Raw genomic sequence first — 19,428 nt, 5'->3', positions numbered from 1 at the left:
TCAGAGATGATGAGGATGGCATAGGACAGGAAAGAGTTCCCATCTGTTGTTCATAGGGTTGCTATGTGTTGTACTCGACTCAGAGACACCCAACAACAACTGAATGAGAGTGAGAGGGAATTCTGGCTGTGTAGTTTGTAGGGTTGTGCTGCTAATCCACAGGCCACAACTCTTGTGCAGTCTGATGCCTCCGGAGATCCCCAGAAGGAAGATGGGCAGAATCCATCCATAATGTTTACAGCCTTGGAAACTCACTGGAGGGTCAGGTATGGGCTGGTTCTAACTTGATGGCCATAAGTGAGAACTATCTGAGAGGAAAGCAAACAAACAAAACACTCAACCAATTAAAAATACCAGGCAGCTATTCACTAATAATTACAAATGCTATGCTCTTTTGATTTGCAAAGGCATTCCACTATATGGATTATAATAAATTACTAATGACATTGAAAAGAATGGGAATTTCAGAATATTTAAATGTGCTCAATCAAAACCTGTACATAGACTAAGAAGCAGTCATTCTAACAGAAGTAGGGGATACTGCATGGTTTAAAATCAGGAAAGGTATGAATCAGTGTTGCTCCCTTTCTCCATATCTATTCAATATGAATGATAAACAAGTAATTCAAGTAGCTAGCTATACTATATGAATAATGTGGCATTGGAATTGGAGGAAAACTCATCAGCAACCTTCTTTTTGCAGACTTGAAGCACTTACTAAAGATCAAAGACTATATCCTTCAATATGAATTTAGCTCAACATTAAAAAAAAAAAAAACTAACCAAAAACTCTTACTAGTAGATCAATAAGAAACATCATGACAGATAGGCAAAATATTGATGTTGTCAAAAACTTTCATTGACTTTGATGCACAATTAACATCCATGGTATTAACAATGAAGAAATCAAGAGTTGCACTGAGCGTATCTTCTGTAAAGTACCTCTTTAGCTTGAGGATGTTCATTTAATTTAGACTCTAAGATGCCCCTGATCCAGGCCTTGGTATTTTCAATTGCTTCATAAGCATGAGAAAGTTGGACAGTGAATAAGGAAGCCTGCAGAACTGATGCCTTTGCTTTGCAGTGTTGGCAAAGAGTGGTGAATATACCTTGGGCTGCAAAAGAACAAGCTAGTCTGTCTTGAAAGAATTGTAATCAAGTTGCTCCTTGGAGGCAGTGGTGGTGAACTTTTGCTTCACGCACTCTGAGCATGTTGTCAGAAGGCAGCAGTCCTTGGAAAAGGCAGCAGGCTTGGAAAAACAAGAGGGTCTGCAAACGAGGGGAAAACCTTCCGGGAGATAGACCGACAAAATGGCCGTCATCGATGGGTTGAATATAGTGAAGGATAGAGAGCACACAGTAGGATTCCCATTGTTCATAGAGCCCCTCTAAGTCATAGTCTAGTGGATGGCACTTAACAAATGCAAATTTCTATAGCATCCTATTAATCCTATTGAACTGTTTGTTTTGATCATATAGTCAAACTTCTTGGATCTCAAGGAATTGTAGAAAACAGTCTTTCCTCTTTGTCTAAAGGATGTTTAAACTCTTTAGACATTGGCACATTTCCAGACATCTTGCATCTGGATTAAGAATGAAAATATTTAACACTAAGTCATAAATTTCATCCCTTCTCTTTGTTCCTCAAGTAAATCAAAACTTGTAACTTGTTTCTATCAATAAAATATTATTTCCTCTCGCTTTACAGCAGCGCTTGAGGCCGTAAAAGAACTTCAACTTTTGAAGTGTTTATAACTATTTCTTAAAGCATACACACATGCAGCAAAAGTCTAAAAAGGCATTTCTCTCATCATGCCATAAAAATCACAAAAACTTAAGGTATTAGTGCAGTTTCATAAAGAAAAAAAATGTGTAAATGGAGTTCATTTTGCCGACATGTACTGTTGAGTGGAAACGGACTCCTAGTTGAATCTGCAGGAGGGTTTCAGAGGCAGAAAGTTGCACAGGAGACTGCTCATCCCTCTTCCACGGAGAAGCTGGTGGATTCGAAACACGTGGCTTTGAGTTGGCAGCAAAACTCCTTACCACTAAGCCAAGAGAGCATAGCTGCTTGAAAGGATGGTTGAAAACCATTTTTAACATCACTTCTCTATTCTGCTCAAGTTTCACCTTCCCAGCAACATGTGTCTACCCTATACACCTCTGTTCTATAGTCTCCATAGCACTCTTCATCTTATGCAATCTCCACAAAGACAAATCTGTTGCTCACTCAGCAGCTCACAAAGAATCTGGAACAGCGCCCAACACATATTACCAGCTGCTTAGAAATTACTGAATGACTTTTGCAATGTAATTTTTTTCCGTTGCAAAGATGTCATTTTTACTTTTGCTTCGTTTTTAACTTCCCCTTTACTGTTCAAGAAATACCCAGGTCTTCCAGTACTCTGTAGTACGTTATATGCAATAATTTATGCTGTAATAGTCTATTCTAAAATCTCTGTGTAAACTAATGAAAGTGTTTTCTGCTGATGCTACTAATGTTTAACAATTTCAAGGAGTGGGAGCGGGAGGCAGCAGAGGACTTTAAATGCTGCTCCATATATCCATCCTAATGCCTGCATGACAGAACTGCAGCATTTGGATTTCAAGGTTTGATTTTGGCAGCAGAGGAAGAGAGGCCAAGTTCAAAACCTACAAGTTTTAAGCCTGGCTTTACACAAGCGTGTCTCTGGTTTTCATTGAAATGCATTTGTTATATGACTCCATCTAATGAACAGAGCTTGAAAATTTAGGCGAGCACATGCAATGCTTGGTGACTGTTGCTGCCATCACAGTATTTCACAACATAAATGGTGGTGGTGGTTAGGTGCCCTTGTGTTTACCATGACTCATAGTGTGATTCAACGAATAGACCAAAACTTTACCCCATCCTGTGTCATTTTCTTGTTCCCTGCCATGCTCAAAATCATTGTTGCATTCAGTATTAATAATCCCTCTCATTAAGGGCCTCCCTTTCTTTCAGTGACCCTCCACTTTCCCCAGCATGAGTCAGTCTCTATTAATATGGTAAAGAAAACTGCCTCTATTACAGCATAAAACCCACACAGGTGATAAGAGGGTCTCTGTTTTGATTATTATTATTATACTCTTAAGTCCCAGGTCTTGACATTAACTCCAACATGTCTTTTGTTATTCCGTGTCATCTAGTCAATTCTGACTCATCAACTGTGAGTAGAAGTGATCAAAACCTTGCTTGATCCTGCATCATCCTCATCACCATCTCCACTGTGCTCAACTACTGTTAAGGCCGTTGTCATTCATCTGTTTTCTTCTGCTTCATTGACCCTGTATTTCCAGCATGTCCCTCTCCAGGGACTCAACATCCTTGCCTCTAAGCAGTACTTCGGCTGTACTTCTTACACGAGAGTTTGTAGGTCCGTGGTATAGTCAATACTCTTTGCCAACACAATTCAAAGGTATTCTTAAGACTTCTCTATTATCAAACTTTCACATACATATAAAGGAAAATAAAATACCAAGGCTTGGACCAGGGGCATCGTAAATCTTTGTTATGCTTGCTCTTTAGCATTTTAAAAAGGTACTTGACACCAGATGTGCTCAACTTAATACATCCTGATCCCCCCTCCCCTGCTGTTTCTACAGGTGTGGATTGTGGGACCAAGAAAAATGAAGTCTTCAATAATTTATTTCTTTCTCCTTAACCTTTATTATTTTGTAAATATGCTCACGTTGAAACAGGTGAATTAATCCCTCCTTGCTAGAAACTCATCAGAATTACCTTCACTTGTTTCACTAAGATATGGCTAAATAAGAACTATATGCATCTATTCCCACTTTATTAATTCAACTTAGACACTTAGAAATGGATCTCGTTGTTGTGAACGGCCTTCATTCTTAACACCTGTTGTACAAAGCAGGTATTTGATACATATCTCTTGGATGAATAAAAAGTTTAAAACCAAATATTCAAAACAATAAACATTTTTAATTTTTCAAATAAAAAATACTCTCCACAGGAAGACATATCTATGTCCATCAGTGACCAAAGGGAAGTTGACATAAACATTTCCAGCGCCCCAACTTTGGTTTAACGCACAACTTTAAAAACAACCTATTAACGCAAACAGAAAGATGTTTCTAAAGAATTCTTTAGGACCCCAAGAGTCACTGCTGTATGTCCAAGATAATCCAGAGTCAATTTATTTCCATTACATAGAACTATATAAAACTCCAGTGTAAAATAAATTTAGGTAATCAAACTCTTTCTCTAAAGTTGGAGATTAGCACGCTCCAAAACACAATTCATCTCCATCACCACCACCACATACAAACATCCACATGCACATTAATTGACCATTTGGTCATGAGAGCAGTTTAACGGAAAGCGACAACAGAAGCTGAAGGGAATGACAAGGGTAAGCAGACATTTGTAAACATGGGATACCACTTGAATAACTGTATAGGGTATGCAGAAAACCCTATGGACCCTAAAAGAATGATAACTAATAAGTGACTGGCTGAAGGAAAACACTCATAAACATTCTAAGAAATCCATTGCAGTAAACAGATTTAGCAAACTCAAACACTTTACAGCTAGGACAACAAGCCTACTTCCATTTCATTCGATATAATCTCGAAACATTTTAAGGACAGATGAGAATCCACGTGCAAACAGGAATATAAATAATTTTAATTTAAAAAAAGAAAAATATAAACCCTTGATAAACATGTCATTAAAAAATATGCAGCTTTATTTTAAAATATGGTAATGCTCAAAGATGGCAGTTAACTTCACTCATGTAAAAATGTTTTTAAAATACCAGTACATTGACTTATAGGATACAAACCACTTTCAAATTGTTTTTTCACCAACAGTCTCAAATAATTGTCCAAGTGTTGCTCATCATATTTCTAAGCATGGTTTCAGAACCAAAGATGAACCATGAATCAATTACAAAATATCATGTTTCTAATGTGATGGAAGTCACAAGAGCACCCAGATTTAAAGACAGCTAAGTGATAAAAATGGTAGCTTTTCTTATGCAAGAATTAAACATTTTCTCCCAGTAAACATTCACGCTAAATTGAGCAACCATTTGGGAAATACAAAAACGGAAAAGCTCACCTATTTCCAACTTATAAGAGAAATGGAAAGGTGATGATGAAATTGAATTTCTCTTAATATTTTGTTTGCCTTACTGAAAATATAAAAGTTTAAAATGGTTTCTAAAGACAAAGATCTACAATGTTACGTTTTCCTTTGTTAGTGAACTAGTTTATTCCTTAGACATACATATCATGATAGCAACAGTATTTCGTTTATGATTAACCAACTAAATTGGAAAGGACCCTCAAAACTTGTATATAATCCGTTATCTGCAATGTTAACGATGGATTCCCTGTTCATTTTCTCATGTAACTAAGCTTTCTAAAATCCATAATGAAAAGAACTAAATGTCTTTAAGCATACAGTATAAAATTTCATTTTATAAATATACACAAATATACAGGCAAAAATGATTGTACAGTCACTAACATATTAATGGCTATGTCTCCAGGTGGGGGGATTATGACTGAGCATTTTGTTATGGTAAAGGTTTTTGAAACCGCTAATTTAAGAAAAAAAAAAATCACTACCATCAATAAGACTACTTTGTCCTTTCCTGTCTTCCTAACCCAAACTCTTAAAGCTACCAACCAATAGAAATTTGTCCAGTGACCTACCCACATTCATATTATAGTTACAAACAGGAAAACCTTGTGAGATGGAAAATGGACATGAGAGATTTTCTCTAAAACAGCAACTTAATCTTTAGGTTATCATTATATAATTAAGAATGAGAGTGCCTAACATCTCACCTTTAAGTTTTAGAACATTTTCCTCCATGGCCTTGTTTGCTGGTGTCTACTGTCCTTATTACACCAATCTGAACTGAATATTTTTGTTCCCATTACTTAAGCCATTTAACTTTTAGATATGTGGTTAATTACCTGGCAAAATTATAAGAACCAAGAGCTTTATTGTCAGCAACAAATTAACTAGACTTAAGGGTCTTGATTTTTTGAAAGCCTCTGGAAGCCTGCACGTCAAACACTGGTGATTTTTAAATTTTCAATGGAAATGGTGATGGCATTCAATGAAACAAGCCAGTTCTAATTAGTGTGATGAGAACATGAGATAAAAAACAAAATTGGCAGTAAATCCCTATCTTTTTAGACATTACCAAATTACCTTATAAATCAAAATAAATTTGGATTCTAGTATCATTTTCAGCCTTACACCTAAAATGTCTGGGGAAAAGCACACACACATACGCACTTGTGCACACACGTCTTATTTTCTTTTCTGTACATTACTCACATTGACTTTCTACTCATATGGAAAAAACGTAAACTTGAAATCTTAAATTTCACTTTTATGTAAATGGTCTTTGTTTTGAAAACAATTGTACAAGTTACACTTTTACTCCCTTTCAATTACACTTTTGGTAATATTAGAAAAGAAAGTTAAACTCAAGTGTACAAAGTCCTTTAGACTATTTTCCAACAGCAATTCCTGTATGGCACAGTCGTAATGAATAGATGAAGCTTCCCATATGTTGATGGCAGAGTATAAGGAAAAGGCAGTAAGACAGAAATCTTAAGTACCGAACCTTTTTTGTGGGGTGAGAAGAATATTCACACTTTTGTCTGACAACTATTCAGTTTTTCAAGAATCTTTAGCTCTTTAGGGCTTTAGAAAGTAATTAATGTGCTAGACACAATTGTTAAATGTCAACTAAAGTGCTAAAAATGTGTTTCACTTAGCTATGAGTAGAACTGATTCTCTACTCCCAAAGTGACAAAGTCCATGTAGGCTTTGAAAGACAGCAGGAAAAAAACAAATTTAGAAACCCTTCATCACATTTGGCTGCCATTTACAATCCCAATTAATTGAAGCCATTTAAACTATATTCTCATTTAATAAAACACCCACACAATGACAAGAATGAGACTTTAATCAGTTTTAAGTGGAGTTTATAACACTAAGAGATAAAGGGTTGTTAACAAACACAATTAACAAATGGACATCTGATTGGTATGAGGCATTAACCTGTACACGTCATATTGTTGGTGTTTGGGTATCCTCAGTGCATAGCATTTACACACAGAGCCACTGCTGCACAGCACAAGAGTATCTGAAGAGGCTGAATCAGAGTAAGGCTGTTTAACAGACTCAAATTTTGTAGTATATATATATTCTATATGAAAACAGATTGCATTTTTGAACTGGCAGGGTAGAAGGCAACTCTGCCAAACACTGCAGTTAAAGCCCCCACTTTAGTGCACAGTTCCACCCCTTCCATCTGCATGCATGACACATTAACAGTATTTAAAGGTAAACGAGGCACTTTGTGGCAACCACAGCCATCGTTATGAACATATTGCACAAATTTCTAGAACTAAACATGTAACTTGTACCCTACTTTTATTTTTTTTTAAAGCTGAAACATTTGATGCTGCCGGTAAACTCCACTTAAGTTTATAAACCTGTGCCACAGCAAAGAATGGTGATGCTATTTATTCAACTACCCCTTAATAACTATGGCAAAAAAGTTCCAGAGGAGCTCCAGAGGACTTAGGATGGTACAGGGCCCAACAGTAAGCTTTCTTTAAAGTGATGCCTTCAAGTCACTTCAGACACGTAAGCGGCTGCACATCCAAAAAGTCTAAGAAAACATTCCAGAAACTCAGATTACCTACAGAATGCAATTTAGGCTAATTATGAATACTGTCATAAATAAATTTTAATTAGGACTTGAAAATCTTTCAGTCATAGCAATTCTTGTCAAATTCTATGGGGATGGTAACTGAAATAAAGTATAGGAGAGTATGTATAATATATATTTATATATAATATATATAATGCCATTTTTCCATTTCCAATGACTACACCATAAAATGTAAGCAAGGCTTCTCAAAAACATTGAAACATTCAAAATCAAAACCCTCATTCAGACCTTCACATTCCAAAGGAAAAATAATAACAGTGCAAAAGCCCATTATAATGTCATTATTTACGTCCTGGCCCTCCATGTTACATATTTGAACAGTACATGTTTTAATATACTGTGCCCAAAACTGGAACAAAGAACAGGATTAAGGACTATTTTCAAAACATGAATAGTTGATTTTCATTTTAGTCAACGGTTTTCTGTTTTTATGAAAGATGGCATATAAATTTCAATGATCAGATCTTAGGAATAGATGGTTTTCTACCAGTTTAACTTATGAGCAATCATATATCAACATTTAAATAGAAATGTGTAAATCCTAAGAGCTTTGTTAAAAATTTAAAAATTTGTTGAATGAAATGGATGAGGTATGGAAATCATGTCAACCATAATTATTAAGAAGATTTTTGATTAAATTCTGCCTAATCTATTTACCATCCAACTTCATAAATGTGGCTCTAGTAGGTCCTACATTAGTAATCTGTGTTTGTAAATGAACTAGGTCAGACCACAGCTAGTGAACAATTTCAGCACCAAGAAGTTATTGAAAATGGGATTTTATATCATTAAAAGATATAATGGCTAAATATGCAAACATGTCCTGGTATAATTTCAAAGACATCAAAATCCTGTGGGGGAGAAAAAATTTTTAACAGTATCTTCACATTAGCTTTACAATAGTAGTTGTATATTCTGCTTAAAATCATATGCAGTCTGGGCATATCAAATATATGATATTTAAATAGTGAAATTAAAGCCCTAGTCCCAACACTAGCACTATGAGGAAATGATTCAACACTGCACGTAAAAAAGTCTATTCTTTCAATAGCAAATCGATAAAGCCATCTGGGACATTTCTACTGAAAAGTAAATGCCTTATTATTTGTGCAGTGTTGAAAATTTACCGTAATTGTAATTTCCTTTTTAGCACAAATAATGTCCTTTTTTAAAATATAAACATCATATGTATTAAGCATTCAGTATTCAAGTAAAATTCCCTAACAGTTAATGACATTTTAAAAAATGTGCAAAACTGCAAAACTCATTGTAATAGAATGTGTAAGGTCAAAAGGGTGGAACGGCTGACAGCTACTGGATTGAATAAGTGCATCATAAATCTTTAAAGGAAAAAAATGCTTACTGTAGAATCTCAAATTGAAATTTCCTGTGCAGCATTATAAAATAGTTTATATTTAATGAGAACAAAGAAGCTTGCAGGCAGCACATGAAGCATCCACAGCAGGTATATGATTGAAAACTAATAAGTGTAAGTTGTTGACTGATGTAGGTACTAATAGCATCTGACTTTTAGCACTGGCCTTGATTACACAGGAGATGGAGCAGTCATTACAATTGAGAAAATATATTTAATAAATCATTGTCAATTTTTATAATGTTTCAAGCCCATTCCTTGTTGATAGCCTCCACATTTATATGGTTAAGTCATTGTTGCTGTGTTTCTCATCTATTATCACATAATTTTTATATCCCCTAATTTGTGGATTCTTAAGATGTTGCAAAAGGTTCATTCATTCCTGTACCCCAATACATAGTCATTCCCTCTAGCTGCCTTTTCTAGCACCAATATGCTTTAAAAAAAAAAGTAAAATGCACAAACAACAAGCAGTGACAGCAGCCAATTCCTCATACGTCCGGATTAACAACTGTAGCATGCTAAAGAAAGGTGCATGTGACTAGCTGGAGATGGTATATGGTCCAGAGTCCAGCTGAAAATATATTCCTTTCTGAGTTTTCCTTCCATTCCCCTAACCCAAATACATGCATTAGAATGTAGCAAAACCTTTAAAACATCTCTTAGCCAACTGCAAACTTATCTGTTGCCACAAGTGCAAAGGGGTAGGATGTGAACCTGTGTATCACAAAGAGTTCTTGAGCCACTTCAGTTGGTGACAGAACACAAAAGGAAAAAATTCCTACGTATACACATCAGTCTGTCTCCACTTTTTATAAAACTGGAATAAAATGGGAAAGTGCCATCTTTATTTATCCTAATTGAATTTTTAAATGTCCTTTTGACACAAAAAGGTATATACATGACATAGCTACACAATCTTTTTTTTTTTTTTTCAACTGGACAACAAGTGTCAAAACCCTGTGGATGTATAGGGTAAAACAAAATTGGTCAGGAAAAGAGAATTGTTCCTATAATCTGACACAATGTCCTATTGCCATTTCAAAAAAAAAAAAAGGTCCATTTTCAGTTTATTCAAGTTTTTTTATGGTGTTTTATTCCCTCTTGATAAAAAAAAAATCAGACTTTTGTAATTTGTGTATGCTGATCTTCATCAAAAGGTTCATTCTCTGGATCAGAGTCAGTGGTGTCAGAGTATCTATAATGATCAGGTTCATTGTCACTAACATCTGGAGTTACAGAAGTTGAACTGCTAGCCTCTGGATTTGAAGGCTCCTCTACTGTTTTTGTGAAGTAAAGCTTCACCTAGAAAAAGAGAAAAGGCAAAACACACACACATAAGTCTGCTTAATGGCAAATAATCTAAAGATAAATGCATTTTTAACAGACTTAATTGTAAATACGATTAACAAATAAATAAGACCTTTGAAACAATATTTTAGATAATCTTTTTATCAAAGTTCCTCTCTTTTCTATGTTATATATTTATAAGATAACTGGGACGTTAATGTACTACAGAACTCTGGTGGCACAATCCGCAGGCAGCTGCACTGCTAACCCAAAGACATGACCTCTCTGGTAGCTCAAACGCACTGGCAGTTCGATTCCACCAGCAGCTGTACAGGAGAAAGATGGGTAATTTCCTTGAGTAGGATTTACGGTCTTGGAAAACCAAAAGAGAGTCAGCTGTGACTCAGTTTCAACTCAGTGGCAAAGACAGTTTTTAAAAGAAATAAATTTTTAGCATTTCCTAAATAATTCTACTAAATGCATTGAGACACTGAAAGTCAGTAATTCACATTAACAGTTTTCTCAAATCCAAAAATCCACTTTACAAATTGTTGAGTTACATCTTTTAGAAACTCAATGTACCTTCTGAATCAAATAATCTTACAACAAATACTATACAGTACTAAGCACAAAATACTATCAATTGTGAATTTTTTGATCCCATCAGACTGGTCAATATAATCTAAAAGAAAGAAGTGAACATCATACAGTGGTTCTAACAGTGGATCAACGGCCCTTTTATTTTTATTAATAACTTTTTATTGTGGTGCAAGTGAAAAAGCTTAGAGAACAAATTGGTTTGTTCCCATACAACACAACAATCCATAGGCACTGTATTTCCCGGATGACAATTCCAGGTGCCACAGGGTAATAGCACTCTGTCCACTTTGCTCTGTGCCCCATTTTCCATCCATCCTTCTTTCCCATCACTTCCTGTCTTCAGAGCTTTGTTATCAGATAAATGTTATCTTCTTGAACTTGAATGATTAAAGAGTGCACTCCTCCCTAACTCACAAGTATGATGCCTTTCTCCAGGGTGCTGGTCCCACATGATCACATGTCCAAAGTATGTCAAATGCAAAGTTTCATAATACTCGCATCTAAGGGGTTTATAACTATATTATCTTTCAAGATAGATGTGAACATTATTCTTGTAGTCCACAATACATTCGATAATCTTCATCAACAACATAATTCAAAGGTATCACTTTTTTTCAGTCTTATATTTGTCCAGCATTTGCACAAATGAGGTGACTGAAAACAGCATGGCTTCTGTCAGGCACAACTTAGCCCTCAAAGTGACAACCCTCTTTGTTAACGCAAATTATTATTTTTTGGGGTGGCAGATTTGCCCAATGCAAGACTCCCCCCATTTCTTCTATGGATATCAGTTGATCCAAGTAAAGTGAAATTCTTGACAAAGTCAATTATTGCATTTTTCTGTTTATCATAATGCTATTTGTTTCAGTATTTATATTGTGAGGAGTTGTTTTCTCTCACGTTGGAGTGTAATCTGTACTGAAGTCCATACACTTTGAGCTTCATCACCAAGTGCTTCAAGTTTTTTTTCTTTTCAGTAGGCTAAGTTGTTCATTTATAAATTACATACTGCTAATGAATTTTCCTTCAATCCTGATGTCACGTTCTTCCTCATAATCTAATTTCTCATATTGTTTGCCCAGTATACCTACTATATAAATATGGTAAAAAGCTACAACCTTGACAACATATTTCCTAACTTTAAAGTTTGCAATGTCCCCTTGCTTCAGTTACTTTACTTTTTATTATACTAGTTTCTTTACAAAATTCAAAACAATTTACAGTTTTCCAAAACAGATTATTCCAAGTTTCCTTACCCTCCCCAGCCATCAAATTGTACAACTTCATGATTAATCCTCCGTCCCTCTGCACATCCTCATCCCTCTGCTTCCACCCTCCCCTTACCCCTTGGTTCCTTATGTAAAATGGGCTACTCCACTTTTAAGAACAAGTTTCTAAGTTTCTTCTGATACTAATTTTGGACTTTTCTTTCCTTCCCATGTTTCTAATACCCTTTTGCTATCTTCATCTGTCTTCCTTGATGCCATCCTACAACTCCTCTGATCTTTAGTGGTCAAAGAGTCAAATATATTCTTCAGATGGGAGAGAGAGAGAGAGAGAGTGTGTGAGAGTGTGTGAGAGTGTGTGTGTGTGTGTGTGTGAGAGAGAGAGAGAGAGAGAGAGAGAGACAGACAGACAGACAGACAGACAGACAGACAGACAGACACACTAAAGCTCTTGGAGAATGTGCAGCCAGAGTGTTTCTTGGAGGCAAAGTGGATAAAGCTTCGCCTCACATACTTCAGGCATGTAGCTATCAGAGGCTATTCCTTGGAGAGGGACAACATGCTTGGAATGGTAGATGGTTGGCAAAGGAAAGGAAGACCCTCTGCCCCAGGTGGAATGACACAGTGACTGCTTGTAATGGGCTCTAGTGTGTCAGGAAATGTGAGAATGGACAGGGTTCAGAGCTGTTGTTCAAAGGATCGCTATGGATCATACTTGACTAATCGGGATCTAATAACAACACTAAAGCTCAGACTTTGTCTTTTAGGGATTTGTTTTCATTTCTGCAATTTCAGAATGATGCTCTGTTCCACAGTCAACCTGTGGCCTTGTTCTGATTGACGAGGTTGAGCTTTTCCATCATCTCTTCCCACAGGGCAGTGGATCAGGTGCCTACATATTCCATGTGCGAAGATATATATATATATTGCTGTTACTAGGTGCCACTGAGTAGCATATGACTCATAGTGACGCTATGTACAAAATAGCTGAACCTTCATTGTATAAAGGTACATATATAATGACCATTTACATTGCTGGAAAAAGGTATTGCCAATAAAATTCTATTATGCAGCTGAGATTGTCATTTTTATCACCAGGACTTTATTTTCCAACTACTCAACCCCTTTCTTTGTCTCCAATTTTCAAATTCTTATTGGCAGTAATTATCAATTACTAAACACCTATCCATTTTTATTGTTGTTAAGTGTCATCCCGTCAACTCTAACTTATAGTGACTGTACAGAGGAATGAAAATGCTCAATTCTGTGCCATCCTCACATTTTCTGCTACACCTAAATAAACTGTTAGTCACTATATAATGCATCTGATTGAAGGTCTCTTTCTCTTTGGATAAAATTAAAAAACAAAAACCATATAAAGGGTATGAATTAACATTTTAAACAAGAAGAAGCTAAAACTGAAAGATTCAAGAATTTGATAAGGCCACATATCATAGGCAGAGGGTGTGGGATTTAAATCAGATTTAATTTAAAATCCCTTGTTCATTCTATTATAGTAAAACCTGCCAAAGCTGGAAACTGTTTAAAGCAGAAACCTGCCAGCAATGGAAAGTATTTTTCAATAAAAGGGGGGGGGGGGGAATGGTAAGACTACAAACATCCTGTCAAAATCAAAACATATGCAAACCTACAGGATAAAATGGCAATTCAATCCATATCTTCACTTCCACACCCTATTAAGCAAGTCATGATCAATTCATCACTTACGCCATCAGAAGTTTTATCAGCTTTACCTTCATAATGCTAATGTCCAATGTGATGCTTCTCATTACCCCTCAGTGCCACTACATTCCAATCTGAGCCATCAGCATCTCTCACCTGAACTGAACCACTATAAACCTTTTAACAACTAATTATCTAACTTCCAATTATGTCCCTTCTTTATTTTTCTCCCCAATCCATACTAAAAGAGCAGACAGAGTAATCATTTAAAAAATAAATTAAAATTCCTCTTCCATCTGCTAAAAGCACTCTAATGTCATCACACTTGAACTGGCTCTCCTCAACACTCTGGTTCAGTCACAATAGCGTCTCTCTGCACCTATGTACCACTCACTCCTGTCACAGCAGCTTTGCGGTTTTCTTCCCTTTTTTTTTCCTCAGGTATTGTACAGACTGCCCCCTCACTTTACTTTGGCCTCTGCTTAAGTGTTATCCTCCTAGAAACATCTCCATTAATCAGTCTATCTTAGGAGAAACAATCAAACAAGCAATAGAAACACAAGTAACACAACAAGATCATTCCCCATCTGTTTTATATTTACACAGCAATTACCACTAGAAGGCATTACATTTGTTATAATATTAAAACAAAAAAAGCATCTTTTAGAACCCACTACTAACAAGATACTCAATGGGTAGGATTATGAGCTCTCCCCTAAAATTAGGAAAAAGACAGTAATGTTCATACTTACCACTGCTATGCAACACTGCAAGGCAAGTCTTAACAGTCAACCAAGAAAAGAGACTAGAAGTACTCAGATTGGAAAGAAGAAAACAGAACTATTATCTCTTTTTATAGATGACAAAATAAATCCTACTTAGAAAATCCCAAAGATTTCACAAGAAAGCTACTGTTATTGTTGTGCTTCGTTGTTGAATGAGAAACAACTTGGCAAATCCAGCAGATTTGCAGAGACTATAAACTGCACTGGAGGAGACTGCCCATCTTTTTCCTACGGACTAACAGGTGGATTTGAACTGCCAGCTTTGGGGGAGCAGCTAGTGGATTTTAATCACCTGCCTTTGGGATTGAAGTTCAACTCCCAATCAATTAGGCCACTAAAGCTCCCTTGTTTATAGGAGAGAAGACTTAATTTTAAGAGGTCAATACTACCTAAAACCAAACCAAATATTCTTGAAATTCAGCTAAATCACTGGATAAAGGTTTATAAGCTCATTTAAAGCATGTATAGTTTGGTAGAGTCAAGCCTTTTGGTTAACAGCACAATATATAACACTATTCCTCCAGAGTTCTTTATATTACCCAAAGCAATTATACAAATTTCAACAATCTCTTTGTAGAAACAGAAAAGTCAATTTTCAAATTTACATGGAATGGCAAGGGGTTCCAAATGGCAAGGGGGCAGCCAAAATATTCTCAAAAAAGAATAACGGAGGTCTGAATTATCTTCAATTCAAAATGTGCAATAAAATGTGTACACTAATCAAACAATCCCAAAAGTACAATTCATTGCTATCAGGCCAGAACCAATTCACAGTTGACCTTTCAGCAGGTTTCTGAGGCTGTAAACTGCATAACAAGAGGCTGCCTATCTTTCTTGTGCAGAGCCACTAGTGGATTCAAACGGTGAGCAAGGCAACTCCTTATGGATTAGGCCACTGAACATCCCTCGTTTTCAAAACAGTCTAGTATATATGTCTACTACAGTAACATATAGACCAACGAAGGTAACATATGTCTGGTACAATGACATACAAGCCAATGGAATAGAACTGCTGTCAATGCTAGGTGCCTTCAAGTTGACTACGATTCACACAGACCCTCTGAGAAACAGACTGGGACTTGGTCCTACTCTTCATCATCCTTACGATTGAGCCATGGTCAAACCCACTATTACAGTCACGATGTCCGTTCACCTCGCAGGATTCTCTTCTCTTTAGATGCTCCTCTACTTTCCCAAGCATGTTCTTCCCTGTGGGCTTGCATCTCCTGATCACATGATAGATGAAATTTCACTATCTTTGTCTCCAAAGAGCACACTGCACTTCCTCCAACATAGACTGACTGGTCTGTCCTTTTAGAAGTTCACGGGATATATTCAATACTCTTCAACACCAGTTTTTCTTTATTCACTATTTAATTTTCACACATGTACAAAGCAAATGAAAATATCATGGCATGGATCAAGTGTTCTTTAGTCTTTAAACTGACATTCCTGTTCTTCAGCACTTTTAAAGGAGTCCTTAACAATAGATCTGCCAATGTAACATGTCTTTTGACTTATTGACTGCTCTTGTTATGATTGCAGAATCAATTGTGGAATATAATTAAAAGACCAGCAATACCTTTACAAAACATTTACGATCATTTAGTTTTCAGCAGGAGTGCGCCCTCCATTGAATGGAATGGAATTTTCACATGTCAAAGAATGATACTGGCTAAACACTTCAAAACATGCACAAAAAGTAACTAAAATATGTATCAAGGGCCTAAAGAGAGTAATATTGCAAAAATCTTGTACAAGCAATAAAAAACAAAACAGATAAATAAGATTTTGAAACATGAGCAACTTTTATTCATCAAAGGACTTAATCAACAAAGTGAAAAGACAATCTACAGATTGAGAGAAAATTTTGTGGAACCATATGTCAAGATTTACTATCTAGAAGTCCTACAATAATCTAAAAATTAACAACAGACTTGAACTGACATTTCACCAAAGAGGATACATGAATGACTAACACACAAAGGAAAAAAATTCATTGTTCACTGGTTTTTTATTATTTACTATTAAGTTGCAACCAACTCATAGCTAACTCTCCAGTGTGTTTTCAGAAGCAGTAAATTGCCTGGGAGGCGACTGCCAATCTTTCTTGCACACAGCAGCTGGTGGAATCAAATCATATGCCTTTGGTGTGGCAGCACAAATCTTTACCACCAAGCCAACAGAGGTCCCAATGGAGTTACAAACCAGAACCATAATGAGTTACCATATTACCCAAACTAGATGGCTACCATACCAAACATTTAAAGTGGAAAATCATCACCATTTTTAATGAAATGATGGTGAGAATGCATGATGGTCCAGCTGCTGCAGAAAGGAATGGTCATTCCTTACATGGGTAAACCATAACAACTAGAGATCTTAATCTTAGCTTTCCGGGCCATAGCACTGAAAGCTAGAATGCAAAGAGACACCTGTACACTAACGTTCACTGTAGCACGACCCACAACTGTCTTTAAAAGATAGACGCAGCAAGCAACAAATGCTGGCGAGGTTGTGGAGAAACTGGAACCCTGATTCACTGCCGGTGGGAGTGTAAAATGGTGCAACCCCTGTGGAAGGCAGTATGGTGCTTTCTCAAAAAGTTGCAAATTGAGATACCATTTGACCCAGCAATTCCACTACTGGGTATATACCCCAAAGAGAGCATAACTGACATCCAAGTAGATATATGCACACCCATGTTTACTGCGGCTTTGTTCACAATAGCAAGGAGTTGGAAACAACCTAAGTGCTCACCAACAAACGAATGGATGGAGAGCTCTGGTATATTCACACAATGGAACACTACACTGCATTGAAAAACAAGGAACTCATGCAACATTATTCAAAATGGGTGACTCTGGAGGACATTATGCTGAGTGAATTATCTCAGTCAAAAAAGGATAAATACTACATGGTGCCACTGTTGTAAAACAAGACTGACCTGCGGGTTGGGGAGAGACTGAGAAAGATGAGTTCAATAATGTATACTGCATTGAAACAGATGAGGGAGAAAACTGTTTAAAAGGGATATGTGATTAGGTATTTTTGTCATGACAGGAGTCAAGCGAGAAGGCTACATGGTGGAGTGCACCTGGGGGAGGGTTTGTAAAACAATGAAAGAATTTTTCTTTTACTTTTCCAAGAGGATAGTGTACTGGGGGGGAGGGTTAGGAGGGGAGAAAAGTGCAACAATGAATGAATGGAAATCCAAAGTCTCTGTAAATTTTTACTGAAATTAATAATAAACTTTAATTTAAAAAAATACATATTAAAAAAAATAGACGCAATCTAACGATCTATCCAATCAACAATGTATGTGGATTATTACACAGCCAGAAAGATAAAGTCCTCACACATGTTTCAATAAAAATAAACTTTGAAAATAATATGCTAAGTAAAGTTAAGTCAAAAAGGACAAATATTACATAATCTGAGTTCTATGAAACAGGCAAATGTATACAAGATCTTTGGTTGGTACTGAGGGTAGAAGGGAGTCATTGCTTAGGGGAGAGTCTGCTGCTAGTGGTAGAACAGTTTAGAAAAGCGCAGTCCTAATAGCTGCCCAACAAGATGAACATCAATCAATCGGTTTTTCAAAAAATATATTTTAACACAATAGGCAAAAATTGTTAAAAAGGAATCTAAACTGTAAGGAATCAAAGATGTAAAAGCTAATGGTTAAGGAAATTAAATGCCAATTTGGAGAAAACAAAGTAAACAAAAATTTGAAAATCCTAAAAGAGAAATGGCCTAATGGCAAGAAGCTGCACTACAATACCAGAGGTGCATGGTTCAAATCCACCAAGATGCTCTGCTGGAGACAGAGGAACAATCTTCTCCTGTACCGGTCAGATCCAATTTGATGGTACACTCATACACAATAAAAAAATACAATTTAAAAAAAAAAAAAAAGGCAACTAGTAAAACGTGTATGAGGTTCTAAAAGGAGGAGGAGGAGCAGAAAGGTGGGGATAGAGAAGTTAATTATTGGGTCACAAGATTTGATAGATCAAGGTGTGCAGGTTGGGGAGGTGGGGAGATCTAGTGTGAGAGGCAAGGTATACAAATTTTGTAGGTAAACCAGCGTAAAATTTAAAAAAAAAATTGCAAGAAATTTTGAAAAGTATATCATTTCTTACTAATGAGTTCCTTTAAAACAAATCAACCTTGAAACTAAAAGGTCCAGAACTGCTCTAAAACAAAGATAAGAAAGTCAAAGAAGAAGGGAAACCAGAGTACATTTTTAAAAATAGTACAAACTGAATGGAATGAGACTGAATATCTAATAGTAAAAATATAAACCAACATCACTGAATAATTCACAAAGAAATAAGTAAATAACCTAATGTAATATAGAAATTTTCATCTTATACATAAAAAATATTGTTTTTAAAAAATATATATCAACTGCACATGGAGCATGCACCATGAGAGGCCATCATTATAAAGGAAATATTAACAGGCTTTAAAACTATCCCAAGAACATGATCTAAAGACAGTTCAAACCTGGAACTGGTGCCATTTCCAGAGACCACCTTTCAACCGAATTATAGGTCCATAAATAACCACTCAAGAGGAATTTGTTCCTTAGAGCAATTAATTCATTTTATGCAATTAAAATCATAGCAGAAATGGAAAACATTTTTTGCTCTGTAAACTTCCACCTGTTGTTGACTGTCATAGAGTTGAGTACAACTCCTAGCGACCCT

The 19,428-nt window shown here is 36.1% G+C and overlaps 1 protein-coding gene across 1 annotated transcript in view; it reads right to left on the bottom strand.

Annotated features, from left to right (window-relative positions):
* Positions 1–9,955: 9,955 nt before the first annotated feature.
* Positions 9,956–19,428, bottom strand: part of PTEN (phosphatase and tensin homolog) — a 93,273-nt gene continuing 83,800 nt past the window's right edge. Inside the window, exon 9 of the mRNA XM_006880317.1 lies at positions 9,956–10,434. Within this exon, the coding sequence (XP_006880379.1) occupies positions 10,249–10,434 (186 nt within the window). The 3' untranslated portion in view covers positions 9,956–10,248. The remainder of the gene's footprint in view (positions 10,435–19,428) is intronic.

The sequence above is a fragment of the Elephantulus edwardii genome, unplaced genomic scaffold (assembly GCF_000299155.1).
Source record: "Elephantulus edwardii isolate Elephantulus edwardi_28Jun2011 unplaced genomic scaffold, EleEdw1.0 scaffold00007, whole genome shotgun sequence".
Lineage (NCBI taxonomy): Eukaryota > Metazoa > Chordata > Mammalia > Macroscelidea > Macroscelididae > Elephantulus > Elephantulus edwardii.
This window is presented reverse-complemented; position numbering and strand designations above follow the sequence as displayed.